Source organism: Enhydra lutris, unplaced genomic scaffold (assembly GCF_002288905.1).
Source record: "Enhydra lutris kenyoni isolate GAN:26980312 unplaced genomic scaffold, ASM228890v2 scaffoldscaffold2, whole genome shotgun sequence".
NCBI classification, from domain to species: domain Eukaryota; kingdom Metazoa; phylum Chordata; class Mammalia; order Carnivora; family Mustelidae; genus Enhydra; species Enhydra lutris.
In genome coordinates, this window is record NW_019154086.1 from 7,780,147 (window position 1) to 7,801,403 (window position 21,257).

Genomic DNA, 21,257 nt, shown 5'->3' on the forward strand with positions numbered 1-21,257 from the left:
TTACAGTCTTGGCCCAGCCTAGTTGTTGGTGGAGCTATTGTGCCTTTGACCTACCCTTGATCTCCATTCAGCCTAACTCGAGAGCTGTCAGGAGTCCTACCCCCTCTTGGGATACTGTTCCCCACCCCCAGTGTGTGCTGTTTTCTCCTTTCTGCACTCTCAGGCCTCCTCTCCTGCCACCACTCACCTCCCTGTCACCAGTGCTGGGCAGACACAAAGTGGACGCTGCCTGGCCAGATGTCCAGGTGTGTGGTGCTGTCTGAACAAGTAGAGGCTGGGGATCCTAAACCTGTGTTTACTGGGCATCTGTTAGGTGGCAGGCTCTGAGCTAGTGGTTTCCATTCTACTCTTACTACTTTCATTTTACTGAGGGGAAACAGGCTCAAAAGTGATCTTCCCCAGGTCAGATAGCTAGGAGCAGAGCAAAGATTTAAATCCAGATCCAAAGTCCCTTCCACCTCCATGACACCATATCGAGTATAATAGCACAGTGTTCACAAGATCTTCCATTTGGGTGTTACACGATGGAATTTTGCCTAAAACGTAGTGGCGCTGGAGCGATTATCATAGAACCTCAGGACTCCTGGAGCCCGTCTGACCAGGAGAGTCCCTTCAGCGGAGTCATTGTCTATTGGATGTACTAGATCCCCTGATGGACTGTTTTTTTTCCTGCGTAAATGTTGCTTTTTGTGGCATTTACTTGGTTTTTACTTTTTTTTTTTTTTACGAAAATGGAAAACTTAAGCTTTTTAATTAAAAAAAAAAAAAAAGAAAGAAAAATCTATTCTAAGTGGAGCAGTTTTGCCCAGTAGGCGGTGGAACTAAATGCCATTATGCCATTTATAATTTTCAGTGATGATTAAAGAATCGCATATGTGAGTTCTGGCTTTAACAGCAGCACATTATAAATAGTAGAAACTGACCTGATATTACAATGTGAGAAACATAAAGACTTAGGAAAAACGGTTCTGTTTTATGAACTCTAAATTTATCTCTCTGGATTCTCCCATTTATACTTAAAGGATCTTCTCCCAGCAGGTTTTTATTCTTCTGAACTATAATTAGATGACCTTTTCCATTCTGAAAATAATTGGGTCAAATGTATTTTAAAGTACAGGATCTGAAAGGCAGAGGAATCCCTTCTCTTTGCGGTTTCTAATATCAGCTCCTTTCATTTACTAGATCGCAGTCACATCCAGAATTCATCTTTTCCAACATCTTTAATTCAGTTAGTAAAGCTAAATATTTAGAAAATCGTACTGATGGTAAAGATTCCTTTAGTATCCCCCTGCATATTTCCTTGACTCTGTGTCCCTCACCTTGTACTTTTGCAATAATAAGCACTAACATGTATTGAATATTTGCTGTGTGCCCAAGCTAAGGGCTGATTTAATACTCTTAAACCCTGTGGGGTATTCATTTTATGGGAAGGAACTGCTTTATTTTATTTAATTTTTTCAAAGATTTTATTTTTTTGAGAGAGAGCGCATGAATGGGAAGGAGGGTCAGAGGAAGAAGAAACAGACTCACCGCTGAGCAGGAAGCCCAACTTGGGGTTCGATCCCAGGACTCTGAGATCATGAACTGAGCTGAGAGCAGATGCTTAACTGATTGAGCCAGCCACACAGGCATCCCAGAAACTGCTTTAAAGAAGGCAGCTGTTCGAAGTCACACAGCTAGTCCTTGCAGAGCTGAGTTTCAGAGTGAGCACTGGGCTGTGCGGCTGCTGCTGAACAAACCCAAAACACCAAATCAAAACAGAAATTGATCACTTTAAAGTGTTTTCCTTCTTTTCTTTTCTTTTATTTTATTTATTTTTTTAAAGATTTTATTTATTTATTTGACAGAGATCACAAGGAGGCAGAGAGGCAGGCAGAGAGAGAGGAGGAAGCACACTCCCTGCTGAGCAGAGAGCCTGACGTGGGGCTGGATCCCAGGACCCTGGGACCACGACCTGAGCCGAAGGCAGTGGCTTTAACCCACCGAGCCACCCAGGCACCCCTAAAGTGTTTTCCTTCTTTTAATTTAGCCAAATGACCAATTATATTTGAACTTCCAAGTATAATCAGAACAGTTTACCTGTAATATTCAAGTATTTGACTCTCCGCTTGAAATGAGAGGGTTACAGAGTGTCTTGGGAAGACCTTTATTAATGGAGAGCTCCTAACAAGTGATTCATTTCTTGCAGGAGTTTTACAATTGCATTCGAATCTTAAGTGATCCTTTTTCTCTTATTCTGAGTTCACCATAAAATTTGACTAAGCCCAAAAGAATTTTGTAGCATGGCTTTTAATTGCATGTTTTTAAAAATGTCTTTTCTTTCTCTAAATTTACTGATTACTCTATTTTTCAACATTTTAATTATGACTATTTTTAACTATATTTAGTGAATATTAAAATTCAAGTACTTTAAAAAGATTTCAGTACTTTATAATAAACATTCAGAACATTAAAAAATTGAAACATTAAACTGATATTTTGATACAAATCTGAGCCATTTAAATAGAGCATTTTTCTAGTCAGGTGTCTGGGGAGATGCAGAGATTAACAGAGTCTGGTCTCTGCCTCAGGGAACATGAAATCTGTTTGGGCAAACCAGAGCGAAAATAAAGGTGTCAGTCATGCAGCTTTCAATAACAGCTATTCCAAATGAATCCCACCTCCTCCAGGAAGCCCTCCCAGCCTTCCCATAGCTCAGGAGAGGAGGAGGTAGGTGCCCCTGAGTTATTCTACGACTGTGGCCCTCTCAGGTAGAGCTTCTAGTCTTGTAGTACATAGACCTTTGGGCTTCTAAAGGCAGGCCCTGCTCATTGGCACTCAGCTGTGTGTTCCTCAACTTCCAGTAGGTGCTCTCTGGATGCTGCAGTAGTGGTGAGGGCACAGCTTTCAGAGTCAGATGAGGTTCTGGTGTCCTTTCCGGTGATCTCTAGTTGCGTAGCCCAGGCAGGGTAAATTACTAAACCTCTTGGTGCTTCAGCTTCCTCAGCTCATTGCTTCAGGTTGCTTTCAGGCAGTTTTAAATGCACAGAATGGGGATTGGAATTGTACTTTAAAAGATGGGGAGTTGGGGCGCCTGGGTGGTTCAGTGGGTTAAGCCTCTGCCTTCGGCTCAGGTCGTGATCTCAGGGTCCTGGGATCGAACCCCGCATCGGGCTCTCTGCTCAGCGGGGAGCTTGCTTCCCCCTCTGTCTGCTTGCCTCTGTGCCTACTTGTGATCTCTCTCTCTGTCAAATAAAACCTTAAAAAAAAAAAAAAAAGATGGGGGGAATTTTGATCAACAGATGACCCTTTGTGTAGCCAGGTAGGAGGTGATGAGAAGCATTTAAACTGTTGCATCTGGCCAGCTCAGTTGGTTAAGGTCTGCCTTTAGCTCAGATCCTGGGTCCTGAATCCTGGGATGGAACCCAACGCCCCCACCCCTCCCAACCTGGCATGCTCAGCAGGGAGCCTGAGGGAGAACCCTCTACCCACCCCCCACCTGTGCTCTTGCACTCTCTCAAGTAAATAAAATCTTAAAAAGCTATTGAAGCCATCATTAGTGACTTCGAATGCTGACATTTCTTATATTTAATGTAGTGATGGGAGACCAGGCTTAAAATCTGTCTGACCCTCAGGTTAGTTCTTGACCCACTGCTTAGAAGCTCTTAGCCCCTGAGCAAATTGCTTTCCTGAGACTTGGTTTTCTCATGTCTTCATGGGGATTGATGCTTAATTGCAGTGGTGAATCAACAGTAATATGGGTCGTACATGGTCTGGCCCTTCTGGCACTTCGGCCTTTCACATACTCCATATTAAAGGTGAATCATTGCTCTATAGCAAATAAATTAATCAGCTATTTAATAAGCAAGATAGTAAATGACCATGGCATTCAGTTTTTTAAAATGTCAACTTGATATCATCATGGTAGTTAACATTAGTATGTCATACTGTTTGAATGTTGAACTTGGTTTGCTTTTCTTTTCCCCAGATGGTATATCACTTATGGTCATGAACTCATTTGGAAGAACAGGGAGCCTCTAGTGAAAATTTGGCATGAAATGAGGACTAACAGCCCCAAAAAAGGAGGCGGCTCGAAGTAAAACTGGGATTGGATGAGACTGGTGCATGTGTCCTGTGCTGCCCCAAGAGTCCCAGGACACATCGGCCCTGGAGTGACCACGTCTTTGCTCCTGCCTGGAAGATACCCAGCACTGAGCTTTCCCAGTATTTTAAACTCTATCCCCAGTACATGTCTTATTAGAAAGTGAATTATGACAAAGTTGTGAAATAAAGGTTTCTATCTCTAGTTTGTAAACAGAGGGTGTGTGTCCCTTTTGAAGAGCGCTGATGCTGCCCTGGAATCGTGCTGTTATATTGGATGTAGCGGGAGCTGTGAACTCGGTGGAACTGCGCAGGGAGGGAAGGTCTGAGACTCAGATGCTTGTTTTTGTACTTTGGCCTTCTTGCATCTCTGCTTACTCACCTACCCCTTTCCTTGGTTGGCAGATTAAAAACAAAAAAATCTTCTGTCCGTCATGACTGAAATAACAGAGGTAGTATTTTCTAAGTTTTCTTAAGAAAGGTAATGTTTTCTGGCAGTGAGTGGCATATACAAAAAGATATTGTTAGGCTTCGTTTTCTAGATTAAAATTGTAGCTAATTTAAGCCTTAGAAGGAAATATCTTGGATAAATTCAGACTTGAATCTGAGCCTAATTGCATCTTATATTTGAAAATGTACATTCTTTGAATTGAGGCATCATACTGAAATAGCAGAGTGGCCATCAGAACAGCTTCCCTGTGGTTGAATTTGTGTTTGCCCTCATGATTGAAAATTATTTCTAGGAAATGCATTTTGAGAATTTAATAGTATTTGTTGAGATGATTTATAGGAGAGTTTTCTGTCTTTGGTGGCCTCAAGAGATAATACCGGTTCTTGCACTTGGAGGGAGTGCAGCCAGCTGTCGTGGAGGGGGTTAGGCTTTATGGAAAGGAGTGAGTTGTGCCCACCTCACAGTGCTGAGCTGAAAGGTAGCATGTCCCCACACAGAGGACTTGTGTAGGATTTGACAGTTCATATTCTTTTCCCCCCAGATTCTTCTCTAGTGAAATACCAATTATTCTTACCAGGCAGAAAGGATTCTATCCTAATGTCACTTCCAGGAGAGAGAGAGAAAGTGAGTGAGTGAGTGAGTGTGTGTGTTTGTGTTTCTTTTGTCCTAGCCCTCATTTTGCCAGTAAGGAACCAGGGTAGTTGTGTGTGGGAACTGCTCGGGGTCACACTGCTGTGCTTTGACATTATGAACATACTACGCTAACAACCTGGTGAGACACAGATGAGGCAAGAAGCATTTCCCAGAGATGGGATGGGAGGCTGAGATCACATGGACATTTCGTACGGAGTCCAAAATGAAATTTATGTGTTGCTGTGGGCAGACTAGGGACACGGACTGTGAAGACATGTTTTCCTGCTTTGTGATGGTTAGGGAGGGAGCATTTAGAAGGTCAAGTCCCTAAATCACTTCTCTGTCCAGAACATCCCTCAGTGCTAGTGCCTTTCAACAGGCAAATACCATTCTCTCTGTGAGAGGCCTTGTGAAGGGTCAGAGCCCAGCCCTGGAAGCATGAGCCTTGTAGTCGAGAGCTTTGGCAGTTGTCCCTACTCTTTGCCTACTAGGGTGTTTTCTCACTGTGGCTTCTCTGCCTGAGCACCCAAAGGCCATGTTCTGCCTGGCTCATGTGCCTCTTGGGCTGTGCCTCCTGAACTGGCCTGTTAAGTGTGGTACCCCCAGGAAAGCAGCTGTCTCATCTCACTCTACCTCCCCTCGCTTCAGTTATCTTCATGAGGATGTCTTCTGAGCTCTGGGCCTGTGGACTATTTCCGTCCTTAGTACATGCATCTACTGTATTCCAGGTGTGGTTTCAGGTGCTGGGATCCCACTGCATAGACATCTCAAGTATCACTCCTGGCTTGAGTGATCTCACCAATTGGAAGTCAGAAACTTGGGAGCCATTCTAGATTTCTTCCCCTCCCATGTCTAGAATCCAGTGCCCCTTTCATTCCCAGTGCCTGTGCCTTAGTTCAGTCCCTCATCTCTAACCTGGACTGTTGAGACTATTCTCCAGCTGGTCTCTAAAATTTCCTTGTGTGTCTTCATATGGCCACAGAGTGCTGAAAACACTTCAGTCATTCCCTATTGTCTTCCATGAAAAACTTGTGGCTCCCGAGGCTCTCTGATCCAGCCTCTGATGCCTTTGGCTGAACCTCCCAATCCCCTATCCTGCATTTCCACCCTGAACCAACTACCCTCCCTCATTACAGGTGGCGGGGCCAGCTGCCCTCCCCCACTTGCTTTATCCAGTTCTCTTGTTGCCTACTACACTGAACCTCTGGGGTCCCCCAGCATTATTCCAGGCACATAGTAAGTGCTCTTTGTAGCTTAATGAATGATGAAGAAATAAAAGGAAGAGCTATCACTTTTTTTTTTCTTTTTTCCTGCAGGATGGAGTATTTATTGTATTCTCCAATGTCCCAAGTGGCTATCCCAGGGCCCTGGAGTATGGAGGTCACAGAAAGCTTGTCCAGCCCAGGGAGAGCAGGTGTGTAACTTTCCAGTGACTTCCCAGTGTGCTTCTCTCCTGCTGCCTCCTGGGCCATGGCCTGGCCACCGCAGCTGTCTGTCACTTTACTATGACTGGAAGCTGAAAGGGGGTGGTTTGGGGGAGGAATCTGTGTCCTGACTGGTCAGGGCTCCACTGCAGTTTTCTGCTCTGAGATGCACACTGGAGACGGTCCAAGTATGTGCTGGAGATGGAGCTCTGGCTAATTAATGCTGTTTCGTTGTGTGATTAGTCAGTGGTCTGCAGTACACATTGAGGGCGTGTGTCGGATACTCAGGAAGTCTTGTGAGTGTGGCCAGGGAGATGTTTCTGGTGCCCTGTCGTGCATTAAACAGACTGACCTCCAGCCTGGAGGATTACCCAAACTTTGCAATAAAAAAAGAGTGCATGCACAGGAGGGAAGGGAATGTTTACAGCACAATGGCCAGAGACGGCAGCTTTATAACGCCAAGTCTTCTGTTGCCATGCTTTAAAATGAGGGATTTTAGAACTCAGGGAAAGGTCAGTTGAGGGCTAATGCCAGTTCTCAATGAAAACTGGATTGGCTGTTACAAATTTAGCGTCGTAAAGGCGAATAGTGACTCACTGGCTGATTCAAGCACGTGTCCTCTGGAAGCATGCCCCCCCCCCCCCCCCCCGTCTGCCCTGTGATCCCCGCATCGCGGTACCTCCGCTGTGTGCACCCTCCGGCGAGTCTCCGCGGAGCAGCCTAGCACAAATGCGGCAGCCCTGGCTGCTCTGCGAGCCCCAACAGCCCGGCAGCGGCGGACTGCGCCCATGCCGGCCCAGGACCATGGGCGACCGCGTTGTTGCCACCGGGCTCTCGCTCTTGGCGAAACAGCTCCGATTTAGAAAATAGTATTAAAGAAACTTTGGATTAAAAGATGAAACCTTCCAGCTGGACACTAGTGAATGCCTGCAGGCGTTTTGGGGTGCCCACCCCCAGCCTTCCCATCCCCACCTCCCCGCCTCTGCGCCCACCGGTCCGTGCTCCTCCGCGGCGCGCACCCAGGCCCCACCGGGCCCTCCTCCCTCCACTGCCGGCCTCCCCCAGGCCAGGGGGCGGCGCTGCGGCGGCGCGGGGAGGGCCGCGGGGGCGGGGACGCCGGGCGGGGGAGGTGCGGCCCGGAGCGCGGGGAGCCGAGCAGCGGGCACCGGGGCCGGCATGGCGTGGCCCTGCATCAGCCGCTTATGCTGCCTGGCGCGGCGCTGGAACCAGCTGGACCGCTCCGACGTGGCAGTGCCGCTCACCCTGCACAGCTACTCGGACCTCGAGAGCGAGGAGCCCGGTGCAGGCGGCGCCGCTTCCCGCAGGGGCCCATCTCCTGCTGGCACCCGGGACCCCGGCCGGGACGTGCCGCTCACTCAGTACCAGCGGGACTTCGGCGTGTGGACTGCCCCCGCGGGGCCCAGGGATGCTCCGCAGGGGCGTGGGTCGGGTGTGGGCGGCCGCAGGAACAAGCACCCCACGGCCCCTGGCCGGGGTGTCTACGTGCTCCCCATCGGCGACGCGGACTCGGCTGTGGTGACCACGTCGTACAGGTATGGGGCTTCGGGCAGGGGAGTGCATCGAGTCCGGACCCCATGGTAGGAGGAAACGGAGGCTGTGAACCATGAGGACCACCTTGGTGGGGAGGGAGGAGGCACCTGGAGCCCCCATCCCACACCACTTGGAGAGCCGTAGGCGACCTCGGAGGTCATCCCCTTTGGTCCCAGGTCCCAGTGCACTTTGAGGTATCGCCTTCGCTGCTCCCTAACAGCCCCCCCCCCCCCCCGCCATGCCAGTGAATGAGCGAGCACCTCTGCTGATAGGGAGCTCACTACCTTGCTCACACCTCACTCCTCTCCATCCTCTCCCTCACTCAGCCCTATCAGAAAGCCCTGCCGTCAACGGAGTTAAAATCTGCTTTAACTTCCACCAAGTGGGTCTCGCCATAGGCAGGGTATGTGCGGGTCAGCTGCCTGAGCTCCCTCAGCCCCGTGCCCTCTATGGATGCGTTGCTGATGAGGACCAAACAGGGCTCCCAGTAGGTGGCCCCCTAGGGAATCTCGCTGAGTGACAGAGATCTATGGGGCCACCCTGCCCCCACCTTAGCTCTGCCCCTGGACAGCTCAGGGCATTCTTTGTCTTATTACAAAACTTGTAGTAGAAAACCGGGAAATTACAACAAATTCCTTTAACCCCACCCAAACTGGTAGTTCTTTCTAATCCTTAAGCTTTTGAGTTCATACCCATTTGTAATTCTTCTATGTTTAAATACTGTACACATTTTCTGATCAATTTTGGATTTCTTCGTGTTACTAGATATATTTTTACAACAGGAATATTAGTAGACATGCAATGTTTTATCCAAAGGATTTACATTTGTCCATATATTGATGTATATTCCAATTATTAATCTGTCATTAAATATTTAGAATGTTTCTAATTTGAGACCATTAAAAACATTTCTTTTGATCCAGTACTTCATTTCCAGTTTTCCTTGCAAGTATCCTTGAATGTGGGGTGGGAACTAAGGAATCTAAGGTATGTTGCAACACTCTACTGCAGAAGATGGAAACAGTCCCCTCTGCTCCTGATGCAGCTGGCTAATTATGATTCCACCATAGGATGGGCTACTGGGAGGCCTAGGATGTAGTGATAGTGGAAGGTCTGGAAGATCTTGGATGGGTGTATATAAAAAAACCAAAATGCAGAACAGTGTGTCTGCTGTTTGTGTTTTTAAAAGGGGTATGATATATGCGTATCTGCTCAAATAGGTTATCTCTGGGTGGATGTGTGGAAACACAGGAACCTTTGGGGAGAGGTGGGAGGGCCGGGGAGGAAGGGATGCTGCCAGGGGCAGAAGAGCACTGACTGACTTCTCACCCTTTCAAGAACTGTTTTGTTTTGTTTTGTTTTGTTTTTAAACATGTACATGTTTTTTAAACATGTTACCTTTAAAAAAAAAAACACCTTTTTTTAGAGAAAAAAATTGTTGTGATGAGCATCCTTATAGCTAAACGTCTTTGCTCCTTTCAGTTTCTTTAGAAATTCTGACCTGTGGAATTAAAGGAGCAAAAAGGTATGAACTTTCCCCCTCAGTTTTATTATTTAAAAAAATCAACTGTATTAAGGTGGGATTTCCACAGAGTAATTATTTAAGACGTGTAGAAGGTTCCATCTCCCCAGGGTTTCCTTCATGGGCATGCAGTTTTTCAGGAACCTAATGGGGAAAGGTAGTTGTGAGATGGGTCTTGTGCTCACCGACGCCCACTCACACTGACTGCTGAAATGCACAGGGGAACATCAGGGCAAGGCCAACACTGAGCCCAGCTCAGGCCCTTGCCAGGCTGCAGAGGGTTCAGACTGCTGTGTGCTTGCAGTGAGCCAGCAGGAGGGGCCTGAATGGTGAGAGGCCCGAGGGCCTGGGTGTGTAGCACCTTCAGATGACTGATGTTCCAGGTCAGGAGCAGGAGAAGGGGCAGAGCCTGCAGGGAGCCAGCTTCAGCTCAGGGAAGGAAGAGCTTTCTAATAATTCCAATAGACTGATGATGGAGTGAGTGGCCTCCGGGGTGCTGAGCTCCTCCTCACTGGTAATGTTCGAGCGAAGTCGGGGCTTTTAGAAGTGGCCCCTCACTTGTGTTGAGCAGATGGTGGGTTTGAACATCTTACTGGGTCCTCCCAGCTCCAGTGATACTAAAGGTACAAGTTGTTACTCTCTGCTTATCAAGTGCCAGAAACCAGGCTCAGGACTTCCCATAGATTATTTCCTTAAGATCTCACCCCTGAGATGCTGCCGTCTCTGCATCCCTTCATTTCTTGAGCTGGGTCCTGCAGTGGTGGAAAGCTACTGCACGGAGTTGGGACTCACTGGAGCTCTTGTTTTCTGGGGTATAACTTGGTGGGTCATGTGGCCTCTCTGACGCTGTCCTCTTCTATAAAACAGATAGCCAGAGCTTGACTCCTGGGGTCCCCATACCCGCAAATCGGGCCTAGATCCAGGACCACTGCTGAACTTGGCTCCCCCAACAGCGTGCCAGCTGACCTCTGGGACCCCTCACCTCCCAGCTCTAGGACTTGATGTGGGAAACCATTCTGACTCCTTGTAAGACCCACGTAATCCGAGTGAACTGTTAGAAGAAATTCACAAAGAAAAGGAACAGATCAGGGAACCCGAGGGTACCGGAGTCCTCATGGTCACTCGCCAGCCCCTGCTCCTCTTGAGAAAACTGACCGGCCTCACTTTTTGGCCAGAGGGGCGTTGCGGATCTTGCTCTTGCAGCCAGCCCTGGTCTCTCCCCTCTGGGATTCCCTAGGTGCCATTCAGCGCCTTTGGCCCAGGATCTAGTTCCACGCACTCTGGAAGACCTCCTTCCTCAGTCCTCTACCTCTTTCTTTCCTGGGTGGGGCACAGGGCAGACCACTGAAGTGCCTGGCACCAAGGTTCATTATAGCCTTCTGCACGGAGATCGGTAGCCCTTTTCATGAGGAAGCTGAGGCTCAGAGAAAAGGCATTTGAAGCCTTGAGAACCTAGGGCGCTCGGCATTGCCACTGGTGGCCCGTGGCTCTTAGTGTGACTGCAGCCTTCAGGGTCCAGCTGAGGCCCAGACCAGGTGGATGCTTGGTCAGGGGAGGCACTGGCATATGTGGCTTGTCTTGTGTTTTTAATATCCTCTTCACCAGAGCCATAAATCTGCTCTCCTCTCCCTGGCCATCAAAGGGTCCTGCTGCTTCTAGGTCTGAGGTTCTATCTCCGTCCCCGCTGAGGTCTTCCCTCACTGGTTTCCGGCACCAGCCCCACCCAGGAGCAGCCAGGGGGCATTGCTCTAGCTCCTGGCTCTGATCCATTTCTGTGCTGGGACCCCTGCAGCCACCCTGGGGTGACAGGCTTGGGCTGCCAGGCCCAAGGCTCAGCTCAGTTTGGGGACAGAAGGGCGCATCCAGGGGAGGACCTGCTTCCCCAGGAGAAACAGAATGGCAGATGGCTCGGGCAGCTGGTCTTTGGAACCTTGCAGCTTCAGAAGCAAAAGTGATCTGACAGGGCCCAGGCCCAGCTCACCTCCTGGCACCTCTGAGCGCTGACCACGGGCAGACACAGCCGCTCCCTGCCCCAGCGGCCGGCCTCGTGGTGCCCAGCTGTGCTGCTGCCAAGGACAAAAGGCAGCACTGTTGGCTTCGGGCCTGAAGCCCAGCCAGGGCTGCGGGAGGAGGAGATAAGAATGGACCCGGCCCGCATGTGGGTGCTGCCCCGGCCAGCTGGACACTTTTCTACAGAACACGGTCTTGGCCAGGGACTCCTATGGACACAGCAGTTCTCTGCCTGCCGGGCTCACTGTCTAACACAGGAGTTGAGAGAATTTAAAATAGGTCTCAGTGCAAAAGAACCAAGGAATTAAATCTTTGTCAAAACACATACTCTGAGCGGCGGCTGGGTGACTCAGTTAAGTGTCCGACTCTTGATTTCAGTTCAGGTCATGACCTGGGGGTCATGAGATTGAGCCCTGCCCAGCAGGGAGTTTGGCTGGGAGTCTGCTTGACATTCTCTCTCCCTCTGCCCCCTCCCCCTCTAAAAAAAAAATACTTGAACTAAAAAAAAAATGTACTCCGAGAACATGAAGCTGGTTTGTGCCAGCCTTGTCACTTCTATCTATGGAGTCAGCCACCCCCAGGTCCTCCCCTTCTGCATCCAGGCAGGAGCGCGTGTGTGCACGGTGTCCTGCAGAAGCCAGACCAGCTTGTGGTTGTTTGAGATAGTCACTACAATCTGTTCTGTTTTGTAGGAGTTAATAAGACCAGTTATTAAAAAGTAAACCTGGGGCGCCTGAGTGGCTCAGTGGGTTAAAGCCTCTGCCTTCGGCTTGGGTCATGATCTCGGGGTCCTGGGATCGAGCCCCGCATCGGGGTCTCTGCTTAGCGGGGAGCCTGCTTCCCCCTCTTTCTCTGCCTGCTGCTCTGCTTACTTGTGATCTCTCTCTCTCTCTCTCTCTCTGTCAAATAAATAAAATCTTAAAAAAAAAAAAAAGTAAACCTAATACTGAACTTATTTTTCCTTCTGTTGTAACCAGGTACAGAAGACCTTTGCTGTGCCGGGCACTGTCTGGGCCAGCACCTCCCTCCTTTGGATGTAAGGGCCACCAGTGGCCTGGGCTGGAGGTGACCGACCTGCACTGGTTCTGGGTATCTCAGGCTCCTTAGAGTTGCCTGGAGACTAAAGAGGGAGCACTGAAGGAAAGGCTGGGACTTGGTTTCCGATGCCCAGCACATCCCAAGTGCTCACATCTGGACCCAATTTAGCAGTGGAGAATGGCCAGGACATTCCAAGCAGCACAGGACAATGGCAGCGGCCCCTGAAGAGTCGGGAGGGCTGACTGATCCTGAGCCAGGTGGTAACCATGTCCTCTATTCCAGACAGGAGTTCCAGGCCTGGACTGGAGTGAAGCCGCCAAGATCCACAAAGGCAAGACCTGCCACAGTCATCACAACCCACAGCTCTGGATGGGACAGCAGCCCCGGGGGTGGCTTCCAGGTCAGCCTGAAATGGGTGTGGCAGGGCAAAGGGCTGGGCTCCCAGCTGCAGAGGGTGTGGGAACAGAGGCCCCCTTTCCAGGTTAGGGACGAGGAGTCGGATTTTGATGATGCAAAATGGCATTAGGGCCAAGGACAGTAGTGTCTGAGCACTCAGTCATCCTTCAGCAGAGAGCCACAGTGGTCCTTGGTTGCTGGCCAAGGGGGGGCATCTCCCTAGAGCGACTTCCTGGCGAGCAGGGTGTCCCTTTCCCTCCTAAATCCCAATCTTACCCTTGACCGCTGAGCAGTAACAATGAGCTTTCCATGTCCTTGGCATTTGTGTTAGAAGATGGACGGGAGGTTGGGACTGTTCAGCTTCCTGATTCCACCCAAAGGAGGCTTCAGGGAGCAGAACAAAAGGTCCAGGTGCCATATTTGACCTAATGCAGTGACCTGCCCCGTGCATGTTTCCCACACAGACCCTTTAGGTCTGCAGTCTCATCTCTTGGGATGACAAGAGGCAGAAATTTTCTTCCTGGAGCTGGAATGGGAGGTGGTGGGGAAGGAAAGTGGAGGGAAAGGCACATTGATATGGGGCCACATTTCATTTTTCAGGCCCCCGAGGGGAAGAAGAAGTTCACCCCTAACCCATCAGCCATCTTTCAGGCTTCAGCTCCCCGGATCCTCAATGTGTGACTGGCCACACTGGCACCAAGATGGGGCTGTCCTCGGCCACTCAGGGACTGGGTGAGATCCTGGGATGGCCCCTCTGCTGTGTGAGGGGAAGGCCCCTATTTCTTATTGTGCGCACCACTCCTCCCCGGCTGCCACTGGGCTGTGGGCCTGGCACGGATGGACACGGTAGCACCCAGCTCAGCTTTGGGCCTCAATCATCCTCTTTTCCCTTGAGAAGTGTACAGAAAGCTTCAGATCTTTTAATTGCCTCTTTTGGCCTCCCTTCAGTTTTTAAATCTGAAGAACTTAAGGATCAATTCTGTTGTAAACAGAATTGGTCTGTGCGGGCTGAGGAACACAGACATAACAGGTGCTTGAAAGAACCAGTCCACTTAGTTGTTTTCCCAGGCTGCATGAGAACTTTGTGACCTATGTTAACCCAAGGGGACTGTCCTTGGAGATGCCTACAAATGGCCACATATTCAGGTTGAAGAGATCTTGGGTTATTACCTGCATGTGACTCACCGTGATGCTGAGTAACTAGAATGTCATTTCCCAAAGGAACAGAGTATCAATCACAGGGTTTCAATTTCAAAGACGTAATTTAGGGCCCAGATGACCCTTATGTTTTAACAAAAGGCTTCTTCTGAGGAGTGCTTGAAGTGCTGAATGAATGTCCTTGACCTTGTAGGTTTCTGAGCCCCACATTTTATTACTAATTCCAGTTTTTTCCCTTACAGTTGACGACTAGAAGGGAACACCATACATACTGGCAAAGAACTGGGAGCATTTTTTGGGACGAAGTGGGATTATCCTCATTCTCTGAAAGACTTTAACATGTTATCTACACCTAGATGACTCCCACCCTGCTCTCTCACTTACAGTTGGGGGAGCTCACTGTGAGGAGGCAGCTGTCGGCTTTGGAAAGCTGCCTCCTTTGCCGGTAAGTCCCAGCCCATGTGGCCACGCCGAGCGAGCCTGGCCCAGTTTGCACAGCCGGCGGTCAAACATTCGAAGGCATTTCTGTCCGCTCTTGGAGATTAGAGGCACAGGCTAAGGACAGTTCTTGGTAAGGAAACTCCAGGATTTCCCTGTGGGTCTTCCTCCCTCTCCAGCCCCCACGCAGCCGCGGACCTCCCGTTTCCCAGCCCCTCGAACGACTTGGAGCGGGGCTGGTCCCTCAGAGGGAGGGCTGGCTCTGGCTGGCACAGCCTTGCTCTTAGTGCAGTAAAGGAAATGCTCTGAATCATTTTAAAGGCAGAACCAAAACCATATGCTTACACAAAGGGTTCTATTATTTCCGACTTCATTGGTTTGCATGCTAGACGTTTCTAAGAGAAAAGAGACTGCCTGCTGCTGTGCATTCTGTGGGAAATGAACAGATTAACCGTACAATCTCAGATTTTACTAAAATGCAAAAATGTATTGTTACAATTTCTTGTTAGCTTATTTCTTTAATTATAAACCTGGAGCGCCTTCTCATACGTCTTTATCATCCTCTTGGACTTCCGCGTGTCGTGGCTATTACTGGTTGTCCCTTGAAGGCTGACAAATCCCAAGGTCTCTCCGTTTGGACTGCCATCCACAGTGGTGTCTTATGCGGTATTCACAGGACACACCAACCTCCCCTCTTTCATGTGCACTACCCTCCGCACTCCCGAGGCTAGGGTGAAAAGACCCTCTTTGAAGCTAGTCTTGGGCTAACTCCTGACTTCTGTACTCACTGTGAGCAGCTTCCATTTCCTTATCTGCAGAGTAAGGAGAACACCCCTACCTTGCTAGTAGGAGTTTCTGTTTACGGGCAGCGTGCTTATTAGTACAGTGAATGGCCAGCAAAGCACAAACATGACAATTGTCCTTTCCTGCCCAGGCCTCCCCCTTCTCAGGGAGCTGGCTCTGTTCTCCCTTGCAGGTTTGGCCCATCTGAAGCCACTGACACAGTCCTTCTCCCTAGACCCTGCTTGTGTCCCCCTTCTCTCCCTGAGAGCCTGCAGACCAGACCGAAAGGCTGTACCTCAGCCGGATCCCACAGGCCTGCCTTTCCTGGCAGCCTTGGCACCACAGCAGCGGGAGCAGCCCTGCCTCACGTGGCCTGCCTCTGAAGGCAGACTGCATGCCCAGGAACCTTTTTGGAATGCACCAGAACAGACAGCTTTTCACCAAACCCCTAACTCGATAATCCTCTTTACTAGGCTTCATTATTAGAAGACTCGGGTTCTGAAGAAGGAACTTCCACCCACTCTAGGTCTTAGTAAGGCCTACCATCCCATTAGGCTTTCCAAAGCAACTGAGACAGTAGTCTCGGGCGTGTGGTACTGATCACATATATACAACAGAGGAAAATGCAGCGAATACTAATGGTGATTATCTTTGGGAAGGGGAATTATGGGTAACTAAATTTTTTACACCTTACTATATTTGCTAAAGTTTCTATATAATAAGCATTTTGTATTAATTCTGTAAAGAGTAATGTTTTTAAAAATAAAAAGTTCAATCTGTCAGCTAATTTCAGCCAGAAGCAAGCATTCAGTATCAGTGATTGCATAACCAGTGTTAGCACTGCCAGCAGCTGCCAGAACTTGCCCTGAGGATGCACCGTGACACCCAAGCAGAGTGGTGCCCCTGAAGTCCTCCCCCACAGCCGCTGAGACCAAGGTCCCGCCTTGTGCTCCATGGTGCTTCAAAACTCAGAAAAACCCAGTACAAATGAGAATACTTTCATACCTGTACTAACACCAGGATTTTCAGCCAAACTCCTAAAAAGGAGCTTTTGAAAAACCTTGACCCTACAGCCCACCTGGGCAGACGGGGGAATGTCCCCTTTAGTGGGGTCAGGTCTGCCAGCGCTGTTCACACAGGCTTCTGTCAGTAAGAGCGAGTCCCCAGCTGAGGAGCTGCCTGGGACATGAATCTCTGTCCTGGGGCTCCAGTCAAAACCGTGGCTGAGATCAATATTCAGGAAAGGAGCCTAAGCAACACCCCTATTCTCCCTCCCTCTGGACATTTCGATTCTCTAAAGGCTGAGGCGAAGTCTGGTCCCAGGAAAGCTACGGATCTGGAATCCCAATCCCTCTGCCCTGCAGAACTTCCTGCCTTTGAAGAACCAAAGCTTTCAAAGCCCTTTGTCTTGTTAAGGGTGGATGTAAAAAGTGGTCATTTCTGAAATGTTTCTGCATTTTTGGTTTTTTATTTTTTTTTAGCCATTCTGCTAGCAGATGGTCACAGCAGGGCTGTGTCCCCAGAGTAACTTCTTCCAGACCTCAGCAGAGACCAGTTCCAGCTTTCCAGACAGAGCAGTGTGCTTCTTCCTTAGACAACAGGAACGGTTTCCCTCCTTGCCTTGGCTTTGAGGAGGCGCCGAGGTCCATTAGGTAGTTTTCCTTTGCCCCAAGCTGTCAGAAATCCTTATTTCTGGGTCCGTGTGCATCTTCTAAATTTTTTCCCCAGACTTTTATGTAACTGTAATCCTTTATCTTGCACAGCTGCAAATTCTTGGGAAGAAGTGGCAGGATCAATGTAAACACAAATACCTGTACCTCTGCCTGCTCCCGGCTCCTTCGGACCTCGTGGAAGAACCACCCACCAAAGTGTAGTGCTTCGAACTCAGAAAAACCCAACACAAATACTAAAAGGTTTATTGTAGTTTTGTTACACAATTATGTTACATGTTATGATATAAATACATCTGAAACATTAACACATATGGGAACTGTTAAATGATTTAATATTTCTTTTGCAAAAAGATAATTACTTTAGGCTTTCATACCTGTAATAAATCGATCTGTTCTCATTGGGATCAAATCCTCCATCCTGTAAAACTGTCACAGTCCGCTGCTGAATAAATTTATGCACCTGTCCACTGGCCTCGCTTGCAGTGGTTAATGTATAGAGTATCTGAGCCTTTATGCACTAAACTTTTTTACTGAGCCCGGGCATGCCTGATGCCTTATTGAACAGGTTTCCTTGTGCACCTGCAAATCCTCGGATGCTGAATAGAGAAGGGCAGATCTCTTGGTCACCTCCCTGCCTTCTGTTCCTGACCCAAACGTCTACACAACTCATGGAAACTTCAGTTATGTTGACTGGGTAAGTCTGATTCACAAACTTCAAATTTCCTTTGAGCAGATTCCTCACAGAATAAATTCTCTCCTTTCCTTCGACACAGACTATGTTAGGACAGAGTATCTGTAATGCAACTGAGTATCACGCGGGCCCTGTGGACCCTCCTCCTCCCGTTCACTTCTCCCGCCAAGAGGGCTCTGCATCTGGGCACAATCTATTCTCACTGCTTCTAAGCACTAACATTCCTGTCTCGTGGCTTCGGCAGTCATTTCTCTCTCTTTAAGGCACTCACAGTGTTTCCTTGAAACGCTTTTCTTTGGAAAAGCCAAGTGGAAAAGAACAGGGCACTAAGTCCACTGACAGGACTCCCCATTCCCGCAGGCCTGGCCCAGGGGCTGCTCCCCACTGGTCCCTCACCACGGGGTGACCCACGTACCCCGTGAATGCTGTGGAACCAGCTCTGCCTGACACACACAAAGCTGGTCCAGGTCGGCCAGGTGCCTGGGATTTGCGGGTGTTCTCTATTACTGACCTAGGGAGAGCTGCTTGGTTATAGTCAGACCTTTCCCGGACATTTGCTGGGATCTGCCTACCCCTTGACGGTGCTGACCTTGGCTGCAGTAATGTCCCTATGCTCCATGAAAACACTTCTGCACAGCGTGTGGGTTCCCAGGCTCTGCTGACTTCTGCAAGGCATTATTGCCCCCTAAGGCTGATGGGGTCCCCCACGCCACAGCCACCGGATGAGGGCAGAAGCCCCGCCTGGCTCCAGAGGTTACTAGGGTAACTGCAGGAGCTGCCTGTAGTCCCAGAATAGGTGGACCACCAGCGTGGCCCAAGGTGCCCCTTGACACCCAGAGAAGGACCTGCTGCACATGGCCTGGCCCAGCTTGGAGATTCTGTCCCAAAGCTTTTCCAGAGAGCGAGCAAATGCAAGCTGACAGAGCACACATCCCCTCACAGCTTCATTCTAGACTCAGAAACTTCTGTCCTAAAGGGATCTGATCTAGGACCGAATACTCCGGTGTTACAGTGATTTAAGTGGAGGCAATGGTTTGGTAGCCATAATATTTCGAGGCACAAAGACAATCACCTCCTTCCCCAAAGAGAAGAGTCGTCGCAGTTCGAAGCTTCGGATACATCTGCAAATCCTGCTTTTCTAAGGGCATCTTCATTCTATTCACTGGTCTTCATTCAATATTCCCATGTGTTTATTTGTAAGAAAGTCCAGAAAAGGAATGTTGCAAATGGCCTGGTGAATGTTACTCACTGTAATTTCTTTGGGAATCCTGTCCAAAAACAAAGCATATTAGGTGCAATTTTCTAATCAATTTATCAAAAGGGCCTCCACCCCTCACCCCACCCTCCCAGAAGGGGGACAGAACTGAGGCAGGATTTAGGGCCTCCTGGCATGGGGGAGGCCAGGTGCATGTTCTTGCTCGCTCTCCTTTCCCATTAGTTTCTTTAGTTTTAGTAAAGACTGTCCTGCCCTCTTCACAGCCAGCCCAATCTAGGGCTCAAATCAGACTTCCCAGTCCCAGGCATTGGTTGAACAATGAAGAAAAAAGCCTCTGAGGATTGAGAAAAGAGGAAGGAAGTAAAGTGGACAGCAAAACAGAATGATGTTTTCGTCGTTCTGTCTGAGCCGACTGAGCGGAGTCAAAGGGCTGCAGAACTGCGGGACCACGGTTCCGTCTGTGGGGGGCATGGGATACGGAGCCCAGCCAGGCCAGAGGGATAAATGTTTTTATTAAGAGCGTCCCAGGCACCCTAGCTCCACAGCTGGGACGACGGAGGCGAGCAGAGCCACAGAAAGCTCTCAGCCCACACTCTTGGGCTTCACACACGACAAGGAACATTCCCGAACTCCTGTTTCTCCTTCCCTCTTTCTTAAAGAGGTCTTCTGCACTGCCCGATGTATTCTAATCCTGTGAAGTCTGACCTAATAGTCCTCTGATGTAGGCCTCTTTATGTCCTCAGATGCTTTTGATACAGTTTTACAAATTTAGGACAGGCTTGAAGGGTACTGGGATAAAATACTTGTTTCCCTGGAAAGGAATGCCAGGATGTGGAACAACAGAAGGGCTGTCTGCCATGCTCTAGGGCCTAAGAAAAAGGCAAAACTCCGTGTCCCGACCAGTAATAATAAGGGGGCAGCAAAGCAGTGGTGAGCGGGTGAGCTTTAGGGCCAATGAGGCCCACCACGTACGTGCTGGGAAAGCCAGGGAATGGGAACATTCAGAGCCTGGTTTCCTGACTTCTAAAAAGGGGGCAGAATTCTCCCATGAAAAACAAATCAGGTAGCGTATATGATATCTAACCCCCAGATCTAACACATCACAGTCAATATTATCTTTTCTTTACAAAGAACTGGCATTTGTTCCACCCAGGAGTGGAACGGAGTCCTAATGAACAGCGTGTCTGAAGGAGTGACACTAGGAAGATACAGACCTCTGGGTAAAGCTGAGCTTTCACAATCACAAGAGTCTCGAAATGACCAAGCAGACCCCTAAGTCTGTCTGGTTCTGAGAGCGTCCCAAACACTGACACCTCCATCTCCAACTGGATGAGGCAGAAAACCTCTTCACGGGCAACTAAACTGTCAGGAAGAATCTGTAACCCTAGTACCACTGACGAAAGAGATCTCGGTACCTGTTGTGAGATGCTGTCCGGTATCCAACCGCCAAAGCCTGTCTCAGGATGTCGTTCACCAGTTGCTCCGTGGCCTATGACAGAAGATAGGATTACTCTTGAAAATGGCCACGTGCCTGCTGGTGAGGAGGGACACATCTGACCTCATCCCATATACAGAACTTTGCAAACAAATGTATCTAAGGATAAAAACTCCTTAAGGAAAAACTAAAGGTCCAAATAATAGACCACAAATATTAGGTTACAAAAATAAAGCCCAAGATTCTGAGAAATTATGAATGGGGGGAAACTTTCATTAATCAGACACTGTTTTTAAGGAAAATAGGTTGAGGAGGGCACTAAGGTGGCTCAGTCGGCTGGGCATCTGCCTTTGGCTCAGGTCATGAGCCCAAGAACCTAGGCTCAAGCCGCTCTCGGGCTCCCTGCTCAGCACCAAGTTGCTTGTCCCTCTGCCCCTCCCCCAGCCTGCTTGTGCTCTCCCTTAAATACATAAAAGCTTAAAAAAAAATCTGGGTTATTTCTATCTAAACAAAAAAGGAAAACCAGTGAGGGTTATTTGCGAGTTATCCCTGCTGGGGGAGGGATCTGACCAGAAAAGTAGCCGCGGGGCTACATCAGGGTGGGTAAGGAAGCTAGTTTGTCATCCTCTTGCCCAGGGTTGGGACAATTGTGGCTGTTTCTCTGTTGTTGTGACACGTGGAGAAAACCCAAGGCTTTGCTTCTGTCGCGTCCTAAAGCAGCGAGAGCACTCATCTCAGATTGCTTCAGAAGGCACTAA

General features: G+C 49.0%; 3 protein-coding genes across 9 annotated transcripts in view; 2 read left to right on the top strand and 1 right to left on the bottom strand.

Moving 5' to 3' along the window:
* Positions 1–4,296, top strand: part of LOC111150232 (presenilin associated rhomboid like) — a 49,664-nt gene extending 45,368 nt beyond the window's left edge. For all 4 annotated transcript variants that reach the window (XM_022507659.1, XM_022507667.1, XM_022507675.1 and 1 more), the window contains one exon: positions 3,968–4,296. In XM_022507659.1, coding sequence (XP_022363367.1) covers positions 3,968–4,079 — 112 coding nt within the window. In that variant the 3' untranslated portion in view covers positions 4,080–4,296. The remainder of the gene's footprint in view (positions 1–3,967) is intronic.
* A 3,435-nt stretch (positions 4,297–7,731) lies between these two features.
* Positions 7,732–17,622, top strand: LOC111146904 (MAP6 domain containing 1). Of its 3 annotated transcripts, XR_002640571.1 has the most exons (4): positions 7,732–8,141; positions 12,992–13,109; positions 13,706–13,837; positions 14,506–14,563. XR_002640571.1 is itself a non-coding variant. In XM_022502651.1 (3 exons), exons 1-3 carry the CDS (start codon positions 7,765–7,767, stop codon positions 14,599–14,601), a joined length of 591 nt encoding a protein of 196 aa, XP_022358359.1. In that variant the 5' UTR covers positions 7,732–7,764; the 3' UTR covers positions 14,602–17,622. The 3 variants fall into 3 exon arrangements, 2 of the variants coding, with proteins under 2 accessions (XP_022358359.1, XP_022358373.1); XM_022502651.1 differs by lacking the exon at positions 13,706–13,837 and having other exon boundaries at positions 14,506–17,622; XM_022502665.1 differs by having other exon boundaries at positions 13,706–14,551.
* Positions 17,387–21,257, bottom strand: part of LOC111146896 (YEATS domain containing 2) — a 120,706-nt gene continuing 116,835 nt past the window's right edge. For both annotated transcript variants that reach the window (XM_022502629.1, XM_022502637.1), the window contains exons 30-31: positions 20,480–20,553; positions 17,387–19,116 (exon numbers count right to left, since the gene is read on the bottom strand). In XM_022502629.1, the coding sequence (XP_022358337.1) occupies positions 19,008–19,116; positions 20,480–20,553 (183 nt within the window). In that variant the 3' untranslated portion in view covers positions 17,387–19,007. The remainder of the gene's footprint in view (positions 19,117–20,479; positions 20,554–21,257) is intronic.